At 44.8% G+C, this 17610-nt stretch overlaps 1 protein-coding gene across 4 annotated transcripts in view; it reads right to left on the bottom strand.

The window, feature by feature from the left end:
* Positions 1–17610, bottom strand: part of YAP1 (Yes1 associated transcriptional regulator) — a 111618-nt gene that overhangs the window by 53599 nt on the left and 40409 nt on the right. For all 4 annotated transcript variants that reach the window (XM_042904530.1, XM_042904532.1, XM_042904531.1 and 1 more), the window contains exon 3: positions 2629–2744. In XM_042904530.1, the coding sequence (XP_042760464.1) occupies positions 2629–2744 (116 nt within the window). The remainder of the gene's footprint in view (positions 1–2628; positions 2745–17610) is intronic.

Genomic DNA, 17610 nt, shown 5'->3' with positions numbered 1-17610 from the left:
TAAAGCATCGTTCTGCGCCACCAGCCCACTGAAGACAATGACCTTGCATGCCCTCCATAAATGTTCTCTCTTCTTAAGGTGCAGTATGTACTGGGCGGCGTGCGGTGCGGAGCCTTGTTCAGCGAGCCCCCCACACCCACCACCTTCTGGAGAAGAGCTGTCCCGTGAGCCGGGCGCACTGACAGACCGCCTCCGGCTGCGTGGAGGCTTTCCTCGGACACTGACTCTAAGCCTGGTTCACACGTAGATTAAGAGGATGGGCTCTGGGCCTCCACCGGCAAACCCTGAATCCTGGCTTCTACCGCTTATCAACTGTGTGATTTGGGGACAATTATGTAAGTTTCCTCATACGGGAAGGGAGTCTAGTGAAAGCACCTAACTTAAGTGGCCACTGTGAGAATTAAGGGAGATGGTACAAAAGGACCCCAGAACCCTTCACATGTCTTCCTACCATTCTCTCCGACACATGCCCACATCTCTCTCGGGGGCTTGTCCCATTTCAGGTCAACTCTGTTCCCCCCACTCCTAACCCAGCACGCCACTTGGCTGGACGCCACTTGGCCCCAACAGTCCCTGCCAGAGTCACTCTGTTCACCAAACAAAGCTACGGGCAAGCGTGCCTACTGGTTTATGTGCGATATATAAAACATACTTTACAACCAAAACACGGAGCTAAAAAAATACATGCAAATATTCTAAAACCCACTATAACCAATTTGATATATACTTTTGAATTTAAACACAAATTTGAATACAAATTCTCCCTACTTGCTCAGGCCGTTATCATTAGAAAATGTTAATAGGAAAAAATTAAACCCATGTTCTAAAGAATCACAATCAAACTTGTTACATGCAAAATGCCTAAATCTTCCAAAATAAACTTTAAATTAATAACCTACTTATTACTGGCTTCCAGGGCATGGTTTTAGGTGGAACATGACAAAATGAATAATGTGAGTCATCTTCTTTGGACTATAAATACAAGGCAGCTTTCACAACTTTTATTTGGAAATTTGATAGAACTAGATGTCAAGTAAAAATATTAGTCAAATACATACATAATATTTTGCCTTAAGACTTAAACATCACACATAAGTTTCTGCAGAATAAGTAAATGTATTCACATTAAAACAAGCTAAATGGAAGATTAAGGGAATGAATTTTTCAACAGTTTATATAAACAAAGTTTATGACAAGAAAAGCTTCGTCATGAATCTTTCTTCATGTTTGTTTTCAGCACGTAACTCTTCAGAATTCAAGTGTCTGGCCCAGCAAGGGCAAGGACAGACCAGAGACCCCACACGCCAGCCCCGCCTTCCGGGGCAGAAGGACGATTCCAGTCCTGGGCTCTCCTGGGCCCAGAGCCGGTTGGCTGGCCTGCTGTCCCCACAGGCCAGCAGTCCTTTCCAAAGCCTGCTGCCGAAGACAGCCTACACTGCAGCCACCCACGTGGGCTGGTCAGTCTGCCGGGTGAGCAAGAGGAATGGGCCGTGACAAACACACCGTCACGGCCCTGAAGGTGGCCCATTACGGCCGCTGCCTTCTGTGCTCCGAACCGGGGCCGAGGCAGAAACCCAACCCGAAGGCTCCAATCCCAGATGCAAACACGGAGCCGTGTCTTCCCGGGGCACCCCTTCCCCCTCTGCACGAAGAGGCCCAAGGGGGTAGCTATGGGCTGGGGCCCACACAGCAGAGGTACCTGACTGACTAGGAAGTCACTAAACCTTCACTCAGTACCTATTCTGCACTAGAACTGTAAATAAAAGCTTTGTATGTATTATTTCCTTTAATATCTCCCCCTCTGTAGTAATGGGCAACAGAATCCCCATTTTGTAGATGAGAAAACCAGCATGTTTCAACACACTGCCAACCAAGAGAAAAGAGCGATCCTCAGGTCTATCATGAGTGAAAAGGGCAGACTGCGTTCAGTAACACATACTAGTGGTTTCTACATCGCGACCTTCCGGTTACTTTCAAGGTAGAACAAATACGCTCGTTAAAAGGTAGTTAAGAACACCACAGCTTGGCTTCCCACGCAAACCACTAAGAGAAAAAAGAAACCTCCAACTTTAAGACCTCAGACAGAAAAAAGCAGTGGGTCACAGTCGACTCAAACACAAGTGTGTCAAAATTAACCAAACTAAGAATCGGGAGACACTGACTTCAGAACTGAAACTGTAAGAACGGTGCCTTCTGGTTGCAGCCCTTCTATACATTAGTAACTGAACAAGGCTTGGGTAAAGCATGCGATTTTGAAATAAAGGACGAAGTCTCCCACAAAAAAACCAGGTAGAAACGGGGCGCCTGGGTGGCTCAGTCGGTTGAGCGTCCGACTTCAGCTCAGGTCATGATCTTGCGGTCCGTGATTTCGAGCCCCGCGTTGGGTGCTGTGCTGACAGCTCAGAGACTGAAGCCTGCTGCGGATTCTGTGTCTCCCTCTCTCTCTACCCCTATCCCCCTTCTCAAAAATAAATGAACGGGTTAAAAAAACAAAAACAAAAGACGGGTAGAAATTAACAGTCGCCCATGCTCCAGTTTTCTTACAAGGATAATGACTATTTTCCATGGAAGGTCCTTGTGGTGCGCAAGCCTTCCCTCCATGTGCTCTAACGACAGGGTCTCACTCACCTGAGGCCGAGTTCATCATGTTCTGCTGCACCGGTGGGCTGGTGGGTGCCGTGACGCTCATCTGGGAGAGCATGGCCTTCCTGGGGTCCTGCCATGTTGTTGTCTGATCGATGTGACTGGGACGAAACAAACCACCGCGTTAGACAACGAACACCAGGTCCTCAAAGCAACAACCCCACCTCCCAAAGCAGAGGAGATCTATGTGCACCCACGGAAGGCCTCTCACACGGTCACCTGCCCGCCCGTCCTCTGTGAGAACCTTCCTCGGCCTGTGCCCACTGCACTTTCACCACCCAGATCCTACAGGAACAAGATGTGAAAAACCATGCCTGGAATTTAAGGGAAGGGAACACCATTTTCACCTAGGAGACTATTACTGGCTGCTTCTAATTTACACATAAAAGGCGATTTGTAAATTAATCACCTATGACGCAGTCACGTGACCAGAACCCCAAATTCACAAGAGAACCACCCACTTTTTCCTCTGGGAACTAAGAATGCCAGTTAACATATACTTTTTTAGACCGTCAGGTTTTTAATGTATATTGAAATATATATTATATATTAAAATATATATTAAATATTTAAATTAAATATTAAATTAAAATATATATTAAATATTTAAATAAATATTAAATATATATTAAAATATATATTAAATAAAACTTATATATTACAAATATATATTCCAAAGCCAAAACAGAAGTAAAACCTAGATCTATTAAGTTTTCAGTGTCTCGTGACCATCAAAGGCCTTTGTTAGTTGCTAAAGAAAACATTTAAACGTTTTCTGCATACTGTTAACTTACTGCAAAATATCTTATTACATATGCACGTGGATATTTTTAATCTGTAAAACTTAGGGTGCAAAGGGTCGAAGATTCTGCGAACTAGAAGACTCCAACGTGTCTAGCACGGTATCCGACGTAGGATGGTTCAAGTTTTCTTCTTCCAGCAAAGTCCGTTTCAGTGAAACAGTAACTAGAATCACTATGAACATAAAACTACCTAAGAAATTATGTTTAAAGAGTACCCAGAGAAGTATCCAAACATGCATGCAAAGTGCTCTCTGTAAAATTTATAAAAGCAAAAATTTGAAAGCCAGCTAACATCTAATGAAAGGGACTGGCTAACTAAATGTTATATCGTACAGTAGACTACTACAGGTATTGAAAATATTTTAGAAGAACATTTAATAACGAAAATGTTTGTAGTACTGCTTTTTAAAGGAGGTTGTAAAACAGTATGCACAGTGTGAGGCTAACTTTAAATGTGCTGAAAACATGAGAAGGACAGACATCAACAAGTTTTAGTGTTTATTTCTGGATGGCAAAATTACAGAACTCTGCTTCGCTAATGCTAGGTTTTCCTACCATCAAACAGTCATTTACAAACATTGTTTTTGAATGGGAGGTGGCCAAAAAAAAAGGCTATTTTTAAAAGGTACCCCCCTCAATCATTTTTTGTGCAGCTGTTTAAATTTCATATCCAAGTCGTCTCTTCTTCAATCATCTCAAGATGAGCTGCCGCGTCAACGGTAAGGAAATGATACGCGGTCGTTAACTTTTCTGAAATGGAGCTAGAACAGATCTCCTCAATAACGTGATCTTGCCGGGGCGCCCGGGGGTGGTTCAGTCGGTGAAGCATCCGACTTCGGCTCAGGTCACGACCTCACGGCTCGTGAGTTCGAGTCCTACGTCAGGCTCTGTGCTAACAGCTCAGAGCCCGGAGCCTGCTTCGGATCCTGTGTCTCCCTCTCTCTCTCTCTGCCTCTCCCCTGTTCAAGCTATGTCTCCCTCCCCCCCCCCCTCTTACAAATGAATAAACATTAAAAAAAACAAAAACAAAATCTTCCTGACAAGACAGGAAAAAAGGATCATTACGCTCTGGCTAGAATGAACCTTAGGTATTACCTACTGGCAATGGGAGGAGGGGATGAAGCACACGGAGTCTGCACAGTTCAGAGTGACAGTGGCACCTGTCAAGTGGAGGCCGCTGCAGGCCAACCATCAGCAGAGGGAGTGTTTGTCTATCTGGTGGAGCACACGGTTCCTCAAACCGCAACCTCCCACGCAGCACTCCTTTCCCCAGCAGTCGTAGGCTGTTCGGCAGCAGCACTACGCTTGCTCAGGTGCAGACAATACAGAGGCCCAGCCTGCTCTCTGTCCTGCCAGGGAAGCACCCCATTCCAGAAGACCAAGTCCTTAGCAAACCCAGTAAAAGCTTACTCCTCCTCCTCTTCAAGCCTCCCTAGGAGCCACGCAACAAATTAAAGTGTAAAATGTCTAGATGTGCGGTGCTCCTCACACTTACAGATCTCACACAAGGTAATGCATGTAGTCATACCGGAAACAAGCTTAACATCCACAAGAACAAAATGGAGAGAAATGTTTCTCACCGCCTGTTTAATGTTAAGCAAGCAGGAAAGGAAATGGCCAAGTGATTACTACGGGCCGTTAAATTTCAAAGTATGTGTCACTGCATACTCCTGGTCTCCAGGCTTCCTAAAGGCCCTCCGCTTGCGAGGACCAAGGAGAAGAGTGGGGTGCACTGGAAGCAGGCTCAGGATGTGGACTGCTCCAAGTTTCTGAATACTCAGCAGTTGGGTTTCTCTCAAAACTAATCAATGACACAAACCGTCTTAACCGACTTATAACTAAATTGGCCTCTACGTGAGAGCTGAGAAGACCCTGTTCTGATGGCCAACCATAACCACCACATGAACATTCTGGAATGTGGGCACCAATGTGTAAATATGCTCTCAATGCATCTTTCTCCTTGAAATAAATTATGGTTTTGAATATAATACAGAGAATGTATACTTTTACTGCTGTCAAAAGATCAATTATTTTGCTGAAACGTTATGTAAGCACACAAATGCTAAAATTTCTCTTCCTGAAAAAGCTCTTAAACCCCAGCCAGTTAATTCAGAGCCCTATCAAGCTGTACTATGTTACCTCAGCTAATGTCCCATTTGCTTAAAAAGTATCTACATCTTCGGGGCGCCTGGGTGGCTCAGTCAGTTAAGCATCTGACTCTCGGTTTCTGCTCAGGTCATGATCTCATGGTTCATGGGATTGAGCCCCTCCCTTCCCCGCCCCGTCGGGCTCTGTGCTGACAGTGCAGAGCCTGCTTGCTATTCACTCTCTCCCTCTCTCTCTGCCCATCCTCCACTCTCTCTCAAAATAAATAAATTAAAAAAAAAAAAAAAAAAGACCATCTAAATCTCCTTAAGAAATAAAGATGTCATTATCTAAATTGCCCGACCATAAAAGCGTGTAATCATTTAGATGCCAAAGAAAATATAAAATAAAATTTACCTTAGAATTTGCTTTCGCTTAGTCTGTAAGATTAAATCATGAAAAATACTGTTTTATCCTAATAAGTCAACTTGAAACAGTATACCCCAAAATATCCAGCCTTCCTTTTTATCATAAGAACAAGAATCTTTACCAAAACATTTCATACCACACAGAGGTATTCTTGAAAACTCCAAGCAAACAGTTTGCAAGCCTCCCGTCCCCCCGGACACGCGCGCGGCATCCCCCCTCACCTCCGCCGGTCCCTGGGCCGGAGCCGTGTTCTCTGAGGCCCTCCCTGTCCACGCCACCTAAAATGTGTCCTGTCAAAACCCGGTCTGCTTCTTTGCTCTATTTTTTTCCTGATAATCTGACATATGTTACTTATTTTGTTTGCCTGTCCCCTCCAACGAACAAAAAGCTCCAGGGAAATAGGGACTTTTATCCGTTTTATCAACTGCAATTATCTTCGGTGGTTAGAAGCGTGACAGGTATTTGTCAGTGAATTAATGAAAAGAAAGCTTTTTTTCTTTTTTGCCCCAAGAACATCAAACTTTCTCTCAAGGTCACCCACCCACCTCCTCCAGGAAAGAAACCACTCGGGATGAGAGATCCAGCAGAACGAGCAGCAAGGAGGGCACGGGCCACGCTGGCAAGAGGGGCGGGGGCAGCAGGAAGAGGGCACGGTAAACGGGGGTGAGGCGGCCGAGCGAGCTGTGCCCAGGGAGGCAGGCGGAGCTGCGACCCGATGCGGAAGAGGTTTGGTGTTTAAGAGGAAAACAGACACACTTAAACGCGGACAGAAAGAGACGAGCTGAAGATGTGCCAAGGGGTCGCTGCACACGGTGGGAAGGAACGGACTGTGGGCCCGGCTTCCGCTGCATCAGCCGGGGGACGGGGCGAAGCAAGGAATCCTGGCTGGTGGGAGCAGGGGTTCTGGTGTGAGGATTTCCGTTCTCCCGATTACGCAACAGCAAGACGGCGGATGAGGCCGTATTACCGGTAGTCCCACTACGCAAACGAAGACTCGGGGACTGGCACGAGGTCGCACGTCCAGTGCACAAGAGGACTGCACGTGGTACCCAGGAATTCTGAAAACAATTTATGTACCGAATAGGTAGATGAGAAGGACAACACTCAAAAATGTGAAGTCCTGGGTCATACATACCAAATAAGAAAAGTATTGTATAAATGCTAAGAGGGTAGAACAAAAAGACATGGGTACTGAAGATTCAATGAAAGACGCCAGAATGTTAAAAAACGCAACTGTTCTCACCACTAGGATGTGAGCTGCTTGGAGGAGGTGCACCCGGGAGAGCGCGGGGACCTAGCGCAGCTCGGCACGTTCCCGGGGGAATGCACATTAAACCAGCGTGCGCTACTGAAGAACATGGCTGACGAAGAGTCCACGTAAATGCTACTATGAAAAGGGTTTGAAAAGAACTGTCGCTCAAACCACACCGATTCTAAAAACCGTCAAATTATAAATAACAACCAAAATATATACACCAAGAAAACCAAATCAAGGGAAACTCCTAGAACAGTATTTTCCCAGTTTTAAAATATGCGTGGTTATACACCGCATAGAAACAAAGGTTCAGTTCATCATGTTTCTAAAAAGTCTGGATGCTGAACTTATTACAGGAAACAGGAAGTGTGAAATCTTATAGCACCTTAAAAATATGTAAATAAACCTTCGCTATTATTTTGGAACAGAAAAGCAACTGGATTTAGGACCAAGATAAACCCGATGATCTCACCCTGGAGCAGCAAAAGCCGGCAGACAATGAACTTGCCAACTTTGGGACTGAAGAAATGTAAGCGGCTGTACTCGACGGAGGTCCACGCCTGACAACGGTCTCTCCCGCATACACAGTGGCTTGTCGGTCTTACTTTACACGGCACAGTCTGGTCTCACGTACCAGATGACTTAGCAAAATGTATACACAACCAAAAAAGGGGCAGAAATACTGAAGTAAATAAACCACTAGAAAACGGACGTTCTGCATAGTCCCACAAGTTCATCGCAGCTATGGTATTTACAAATATTTATGGAGCTCAGGGCGCCTGGGTGGCTCAGTTGGTTAAGCATCTGACTCTTGGTATCTGCTCAGTTCATGATCTTGAGGCTCGTGAGATCGAGCCCCACGTCGGGGCTTGGGATTGTCTCTCTCTCTCCCTCTCTGCCCCGCTCCTGCTTGCACTCATTCACTCAATCTCAAAATAAAATAAACTTAAAAAAAAAAATCTGTAAGGAGCTTTGTATTTACACTCTCCCGTCCGGAGTACACCTTAAGAAGCTCAAACCTGGGCCTTGAAGATGCAGGGACTCTGACCTTAAAAAGAATAACACTATCATTGCCACACCTCCAAATTACTGGGGAAACCATAAGAACAGGAAGCTATGACGGGAGGGCCCAAGCCCTCATTCCCCCAGGACCGCTGTTCAGCAAGGAGGATGACAGCGTGCCATTGTGTTTGGACTCTCTCAGAAAGGTTGTTAAAAACACTAACAATAACAACAACAAAACAATAAAGACAACAACCTACAGTTTATTAAGATTAAGAGACTTGTCCAAGGGCAGATGAGCTGGGATGTACTCAACACTGGTATGAAATCTCCAGTCTCTGTACTATCGACGCTTCCTCTTATGACGTGAGAGCATCTGGGGTGCTGTTTAGATGCCTTAAGACAACCTCGCCATCACCACCTCCGTCCTCCAGTCCTCGCAGAATTAAGCGTGAGTAGACAGAAATATCTGTAACGACACCCAGCACAGAAACCCAGGATCACATTCTTCTGAATCTCTCCCGCTCACATACGACAGGACTGTGGTAGATGAGAGCAGTTGCCAGGATTTCGGAGGATGGGATCAGTGACACACAAACATGACCTCTCCCAGACCCCTTGGATACTACGGGAAGAGGGGAGGGGAAACCCTCCATATAGGTTCTGAATGTCAAATGTCCCACAGGAGTGCCCAGCTGCCTCAGTCAGAGGAGCAAAATCTCGGGGTTGTGAGTTTGAGCCCCACGCTGGGCATAGAGATTACTTAAAATGAGTAAAATCTGAAAGAAGAGAAGAGGAGAGAAGAGACGAGACAAGACGACACGAGACGAGACCCATCGACACTTTCCCACACGTCAGATACCATGCTGGCTCCCCACAGAAGCCCTAGGATTTACTGTGCAGAGGAAAGTTGCCAACCTCTGCTGACTTCTCCCAGGATGCTGTAGCTCTTCCATGGAGACAGTGACCACAGTGACAGGGACCGCAGAGACAGAAGAGACAGCAGAGACAGGGACTGCACAGACAGGGACTGCACGGGAGAACCCGGTGCTGAGAAGCAGGCAGCGGGCCCGATCAGGACTTCCCTAGCTGAGAACGGAACCCCCCACATCTGCCCTCGTCCACAGCTCAAGAACAGTCCTTCCTTAACAAAGAGGACAGCAGAGCTGGCCCTCAGTCACACTGCTGGCAAGCAGCAGAGCCAGGATTAAAACGTCTTCTACCTTCTGGCTCAGTGCTCTTTCCACCTCATCTTACTGGTCTCTAAGTAGAAAAGGGTTTTCTAAAATGCTAAACTGCCACTCTAGCACAAGAGAATTTCTTCAAGGAACGTAATTAAAAGAGAGACTCGGGCGCCTGGGTGGCTCAGGTGACTGAGCATCCAACTCTTGGTTTTGGCTCAGGTTACAATGTCCCAGTCATGGGATTGAGCCCCACAGCGGGCTCCGACCTGCCAGTGCAGAGACTGCCTGGGAGTCTCTCTCTCTCCTTCTGTCCCTCCCCCACTAGCACTCTGCCTCAAAATAAATAAAACTTAAAAAGAGGGAGAGAGAGAGACTCAGAATCCTTTTGTTTTTTAATATTTAATTTTAATTTTTGAGAGAGACTGAGTGTAAGGGGGGGGGGGCAGAGAGAGAGGGAGACACAGAATCTGAAGCAGGCTCCAGGCTCTCAGCACACAGCTGGTGTGGGGCTCGAACCCACCCTGAGATCATGACCTGAGCCAAAGTCGGACGTTTAACCGACTGAGCCACCCAGGTGCCTCTCGGAATCCTTTTAAATGCTTTCTTTTCACGGCCCGCCTTTGGTTCAGTTAAGTGACCAACTCTCGGTATTGGCTCAGATCACAATCTCATGGTTCGTGAGTTTGAGCCTCGCGTCCAGCTCTGTGTTGACAGCGCAGAGCCCATTGAAGATTCCCTCCCTCTCTCTGCTCCTACCCTGCTGGCTCTCTCTCTGAATTTTTAGGACTAGCAAATGAGTTCTGCCATCAGAAGAGAAGGTGACCTTTATTACACAGAATGTACGATCATCATTAAAGAATGTTAACGATCAGTTAATTGGTAAAGACATAAATTGGTTTTGGGGTACTATGTGTTTCTATTCCTTTAAATTGGTGGTTTGTACTCTAAAAATTTATGCTGGTTTTGTTTCCCCTGCTGTGTTTCTTACTTCAAAACAAGCTTTCTGGCACTGGTATAACCTGAGATACGTGCTAACACACACGGTGCTTCCGTCTCCAGGCACGGTCTTCTTGTTACATGGCAGTGTCTGAGCGCCAGTAAAAACACTGGCGTCAAAGACTCCGGTTAAATCGTCCTCAGAATCTACCAAAAGTAACTCTTCCTAGTGTTTACCTCAACAACACAAATGCGTTCCATGATGAGCCGTGCGCCACACACAATGGCTTAGACGACACATATTTCTTTAAAAACCCCTCATGCAAACCAGGTGCTGTCAGCACCATATAATCAGCAGCCATCTAGCCTAACAGGAATCTCTTACTCTTTTGAAACATCTGGGGGCAGGGCCTGGGTGGCTCAGTCGGTTGAGTGTCCGACTTCGGCTCAGGTCATGACCTCACCACTCGAGAGTTCGAGCACCAAGTCAGGCTCTGTGCTGACAGCTCAGAGCCTGGAGCCTGCTTCCGATTCTGTGTCCCCCTCTCTCTCTGCCCCTCCCTCGCTCATGCTCTCTCTCAAGAAAAAATAAAACATTAAAAAAAAAAAAAAAATGAAACATCTGCTACATTTCTCCAGACTACTTCAGGCCATCTTTTCCCCAACTGGACTATAAAACACCTAACTTCCATCTACCCTTTCAGAGACCCAAATCCCTCCTTCTAGAAACCTCTCTGTGGAACAGCAAGAAAAGTTAAAACAGACATGGATTGAAATGCCAGGTCTGACAATGATAATCTGGGTTGTACAGGCAGGTCACTTTTTTTTTTTTTTAAGTTTATTCACTTATTTTGAGAGAGAGAGAGAGAGAGAGAGAGAGAGAGAGAGAGAGAAAATCCCAAGCAGGCTCCGTGCTCTCAGTGAAGAGCCCAAAGTGGGGCTTGAACTCATGAACTGCAAGATCATGACCTGGGCCGAAGTCAGAAGCTTAAGTGACTGAGCCCACCAGGTGCCCCAAAGGCATGTCATTTTATCAAAATGTTTCATCTTCACTAAAACGGGAATGATTTATTTACTTACTTCCTAGGGCTGCAAGGATTAAATTCAGTTATATAAAAGCAGTAGTAATGTGGCCTCTCCAACACAAAGGCATCAAATATCTTTCTTGGCTTTGTTCCTGTGCTAGCCCACTATTTAAAATAGGAAAAACTCGGGGAACCGGGGCGGCTCAGTTGGTCAAGCGTCCATCTGACTCTTGATTTCAGATCAGGTCACCGAGTCGGGACTTTGGACCCCAGGTCAGGCTCTGCACTAATAGTGCTTGAGTTCTCTTTCTCTCTCTGTCCCTCCCCTACTCACACTCTCTCTGTTTAAAATAAATTAAAAAGAAAAACAAAAGATGCTTTTCTAAAAATAATAATAATAATAAAATAGGAAAAACTTCATAATGGATGGGCCAAGTCAAGAACGTTTAAGCACCTGGGAAAAAGTCTGGTTTTCACCTGATGGCGACAAAGAGACACAGCAGGGAGACAGGACAACTTTCAGGGAAGGAAACAGAAATGACCAAAATGTTTCTGGACCATTAGTTCAATTTGCACACACCCCCAGCTACGAATAGGAAGGAACGAGAACTGTAACGACCCAGGTGTAGACAGACTGACTCCTGGGACAAGAGCAACAACGGAATTTGGGGATAAAGGAGAAATCTCAGTCCTGTAACCAAACGTCTCAGAATGTTCATTGTTGAAAATCTCTTCGTACAATCATTTTTTCACATAGGCTGTAAGAGGCTCAACTCTGTTAATCTAAATTCCAAGACAAAAGGGGGAGAGGCAACATTTCTTAAGTAGCAAAGCCCACCCCAACAAATTCTAAAATGCTCTTCCAATTCGTGCTCGTATGCTGTTATCAAACACTGAACACCTAATCCTGTAAGGGATAACTGAGCCAACATCACGGGAAACGGGTTTTACAGTAACAGAAACACGGAGGAGTTCCTTACATCTATTCCCAACGCTTGGGATGAACTTGATGCTGCTCACGAATAAAAGTACTGGAAAAGTAAGCCAGTGAGGCTCCATGCAGCCACTTCAGCAGAAGACACAGATGCTGATGCAGGGGTCCCGGTCAGAAGCCGCCCCCCCCCCCCCAAAGGGTGGCCTCAGGCCAGCTACGGGGGTGGGGGGGGGTGAGGAGCGGGGGACAGAGCTGCTGCTGCAGTAAATCCGAAGCTTCCCAAGCCGCCTGGAGAGCAGCCTGCACAGTCAAGGGTGAGACCCCGACCCCATCACCATTGAAAGGGCGGGCCTACGCCGGCCGACTCCATCTTGTTCTGTGCCCTTCACCTTGACCACACCTCCTCCCCTGGAGTAACCCCCCCCTCACCTGCCTAACAGGACTCGGACCCTTCCCCAGCCAATCGGCTGAGGCCACAGCCTTACCTCACCAACTGCCCCTAGGCCCCAATAAAACCTTTGTCCTTTTGAAACTCGCTCTCTCTCCCTGGTATCTCACCGCTGCGTCGGTGCAGGTAGGGGATTGAGCTCGGGCTAGCTCGAATAAAGGCTCTTTTGCTTTTACATCGGACTCGGCTCCCTGGTGGTATTTGGGGATCACGAATTCTGGGCATAACAACCATCACCATCACCTCTGCTGAGGGGCTCACGCCTGCAGGGTTAACTCTTCCGTGTCCGTGAAGAACTACACGGTTCAGATGCCAGACTTCAGGAAAGCAAAATTCAACAACCTGCAGGGAAAACTCGAAGTTTTTCCCCGTTCGTGCAAAAGGGCACGGCGAACTCCGTGAGTCCCGCCCGCCTCCCGCTGGCTGGCTGGCCACTCTGCTCTGCGTCCCACTGTCCCATCGTGCCTGCCCGTGACGGGGACCAAAGCCAGAACCACTGCAGTCTTTCTACCTCCCGTCTGACTCCGCACCAGCATTTTACTGGGGGCAGCGGGGGTGGTGGTGGGTGGCATCCTCGGCTATCGCATTCCTGCAAACGTTTGATTTGGGGAGGGGGTGCCGGACGCCAGGTTTCCCGCAACGCCCGCCGTCTCCAACAACTGTAGCGTCTGACGAGACATCCATGAGGTAAATCCGCACCTACTAGAAAGCTCCACTTTATACTTCAAGAGCACATTTTGCACAATTTTAATTATATGCCGAAATTGTCTGGAAGGCAATCAACCACAGCTACTTTTGTTTGGAACACTGTTAATGGTATATCCTTTTTGGATGATCACATTATTGAGAGTAATGCCCCCTTGGTACTTGTAGTTACTAACTCATCACACTTGGTCCTTATTCAGAACTGTCATGTTCATGGTGCCCATAGGTAGAGACACAAGCACGAGACTCCTGACACACTCATGCCCAAGCATTTATATGTTAACACATATATTATTTTACCCTAAGTTACTTTATTTCTCCTCCGTATTATATAGATGCTGATTTTTTTAATTATGTATATAGTTAATTCCATATGAATCTATCACCTATGAATTTTATTTTAAAATAATACACCCTCTCCAGAATATCTTCTGCTACAAGAGGCTGACGCGGATTGGCAGCGAGAAGGACCACCAGCTACAAACAAGAGAACAAGTGTCTCTACACCACCAGGTTATAACTGATCTCTCCTATGAGATCATGAACTTCTCTGCAGGGTAAACCGCCTCACACTCCATTTCTATTTCAGATGTGAACACGGCGCTCAATAAGCATGTGAGAAACAGAAAGCTTATTCCATTGGCTTATTGTTTGGTCCCCAAGTAATACTGTGACCTAAACCCTAAATGGGGTCAACTGTCCCAGAGGGCGTGGCCACTGTGAGCAATGAGTCAGCAAGATTTTGAGAATGAAGACAAATGAAGAGAATGAAGAGAATAAGAGTATCTTCTGCTTTGTCCCCCTCCCTGTTTTTATATTATTTTTGCACCCCCTCCCTATGTTCATCTGTCCTGTGTCTTAAAGTCCTCATATGAGTGAAATCATATGACATTTGTCTTTCTCTAATTTTGCTTAGTGTAACACCTTCTGGTTCCATCCACGTAGTTGCAAATGGCAAGATTTCATTCTTTTTGATTGCCAAGTCATACTCCATTGTGTATATATATATATATATATATATATATATATATATATATACATACATACATACTACACCTTCTTTATCCATTCATCCATCGATGGACATTTGGGCTCATTCCATACTTTGGCTATTGTCGATAGTGCTGCTATAAACATGGGGATGCCTGTGCCCCTTTGAAACAGCACACCTGTATCCCTTGGATAAATACCTAGTAGTGCACTTGCTGGGTCGTAGGGTAGTTCTGTTTTTAATTTTTTGAGAAACCTCCAGACAGTTTTCCAGAGTGGCTGCACCAGCTTCCATTCCCACCAACAATGCAAAAGAGTTCCTCTTTCTCTGCATCCTTGCCAACATCTGCTGTTTCCTGAGTTGTTAATGTTAGTCATTCTGACAGGTGTCAGGTGTTACCTCATTGTGGTTTTGATTTGTATTTCCCTGACGATGAGTGCTGTTGAGCATTTTTTCATGCCTCAGTTGCCCATCTGGATGTCTCCTTTGGAGAAGTGTCTATTCGTATCTTTTGCCCATTTGTTCACTGGATTATTTGGTTTTTGGGTGTTGAGTTTGACAAGTTCTTTACAGATCTTGGATACTAACCCTTTATCTGATATGTCATTTGCAAATATCTTCTCCCATTCCGGTGGTTGCCTTTTAGGTTTGCTGATTGTTTCCTTGGCTGTGCAGAAGCTTTTTATTTTGATGAGGTCCCAATAGTTCATTTTTGCTTTTGTTTCCCTTCTCTCTGGAGACGTGTTGAGTAAGAAGTTGCTGCGGCCAAGGTCAAAGAGATTTTTGCCTGCTTTCTCCTCCAGAATTTTGATGGCTTCCTGTCTTACATTGAGGTCTTTCATCCACTTTGAGTTTATTTTTGTGTGTGGTGTAAGAAAGTGGTCCAGGTTCATTCTTCTGCATGTCGCTGTCCAGTTTTCCCAGCACCACTTGCTGAAGAGACTGTCTTTATTCCATTGGATATTCTTTCCTGCTTTGTCAAAGATTAGTTGGCCATACATTTGTGGGTCCATTTCTGGGTTCTCTATTCTGTTCCATTGATCTGAGTATCTGTTCTTGTGCCAGTACCACACTGTCTTGATGATTACAGCTTGTAATACAGCTTGAAGTCCGGGATTGTGATGCCTCCTGCTTTGGTGTTCTTTTTCAACACTGCTTTGGCTATTCAGGGTCTTTTCTGGTTCCATACAAACTTAAGGATCGTTTGTTCTAGCTCTGTGAACAATGTTGGTGTTATTTTGATAGAGATTGCATTGAATATGTAGACTGCTTTGGGTCGTATTGACATGTTAACAATATTTGTTCTTCCTATTCAGGAGCATGGAATATTTTTCCATTTTTTTGTGTCTTCTTCAATTTCTTTCATAAGCTTTCTACAGTTTTCAGTGTATAGATTTTTTCACCTCTTTGGCTAGATTTATTTCTAGGTATTTTATGGTTTTTGGTGTAATTGTAATGGGATCAATTCCTTGATTTCTCTTTCTGTTGCTTCATTGTTGGTGTATAGGAATGCAATCATTTTCTGTGCATTGATTTTATATCCTGCCACTTTGCTGAATTCATAGATCAGTTCTAGCAGTTTTTTGGTGGAATCTTTTGGGTTTTCCATATAGAGTATCATGTCATCTGCGAAGAGTGAAAGGTTGACCTCCTCCTAGAGGATCTGGATGCCTTTTATTTCTTTGTGTTGTCTGATCACTAAGGCTAAGTAACTTCCAATACTATGTTGAATAACGGTGGCTAGAGTGGACATCCCTGTCTTGTTCCGGACTTAAAAAAACTGAGAGCTTTCCCCCATTGAGGATGATATTAGCGTTGGGTCTTTCATATATGGCTTTTATGGTCTTGAGGTATGATCTTTCTATCCCTACTTTCTTGAGGGTTTTTATCAAGAAATGATGCTGTATTTTGTCAAATGCTTTCTCTGCATCTATTGAGAGGATCATGTGGTTCTGGTCCTTTCTTTTATTGATGTGATGAATCACATTGATTGTTTTACGGATATTCAACCAGCCCTGCATCCCAGGCATAAATCCCACTTGGTCGTGGTGAGTAATTTTTTTAATGTATTGTTGGATCCGGTTGGCTAGTATCTTGTTGAGATTTTTGCATCCATGTTCATCAGGGAAATTGGTCTATACTTCTTTTTAGTGGAGTCTTTGTGTGGTTTTGGAATTGAGATAATGCTGGCTTCACAGAAAGAGTTTGGAAGCTTTCCTTCCATTTCTATTTTCTGGAACAGCTTCAAGAGAATAGCTCTTCCTTAAGAGCTATTAACTCTTCCTTAAGAGCTATTAACTCTTCCTTAAATGTTTGGTAGAATTCCCCTGGAAAGCCATCCGTCCCTGGACTCTTGTTTTTTGGGAGATTTTGATTACTAATTTGAAATGTTTTTCTTCTAAACCAGTAAAACCTACCTTTCACAAAAGCCAGTCTCATTAAACTGTACCTGGCTGACTGGTTCTTTCCAACTCAGCCAAGATTCTGTGGTGTTTGATTGATGGCACAAATCAATTTTAAGAATTTAACAACATAATAAACTATATGAACAGAAACTATCTAAAAATACATCTGACAAGTGTTTAAACTCCTCAAACACCTTTCAGACCTTCTTCATTGTGTAGGGGAAAACCAAAAAATTTGGCAGGCATGTAGTGACCCTTGATAAAATGCACCTTTGTCACATCATCTTTGCTGCATGGGCTTGTAATGCAACTATGCCATGGGCACTGTTAGAAATTCCTAATTTTCTGGGGCACCTGGCTCAGTCACTAGGGTATACAACTCTCGATCTCGGGGTTTTGAGTTCGAGCCCTACCCTGGGGTAGAGAGACTTTAATAAATAAAAGTTAAAAAAAAAAAAAAAAAAAAGGTTGAAGACAAAGAAAAAACAACCAGTCTTATTAAAACAAAATTGTTGATTTTTCCCAATAAAGGTGAACAAAAATGAAATGACAGAACTATGCTCTGCTTTTATGTTAGAAACATCTAGGCAACCAAATCACTGCCATTCCTAAAGAAAGTAAGCCCGTTTGTACATATATATGAGAAGCCAAGCAACCAAACTAAAGGATTCTTGTTACTAAGAAAAGTTGAACAACAAAATAAGATTATAACCAGAAACCCAGGAATAACACAAAATGGATACAAGGAACGTTTTAATTTTAAAA

The sequence above is a fragment of the Panthera leo genome, chromosome D1, assembly GCF_018350215.1.
Source record: "Panthera leo isolate Ple1 chromosome D1, P.leo_Ple1_pat1.1, whole genome shotgun sequence".
NCBI lineage: Eukaryota > Metazoa > Chordata > Mammalia > Carnivora > Felidae > Panthera > Panthera leo.
This window is presented reverse-complemented; position numbering and strand designations above follow the sequence as displayed.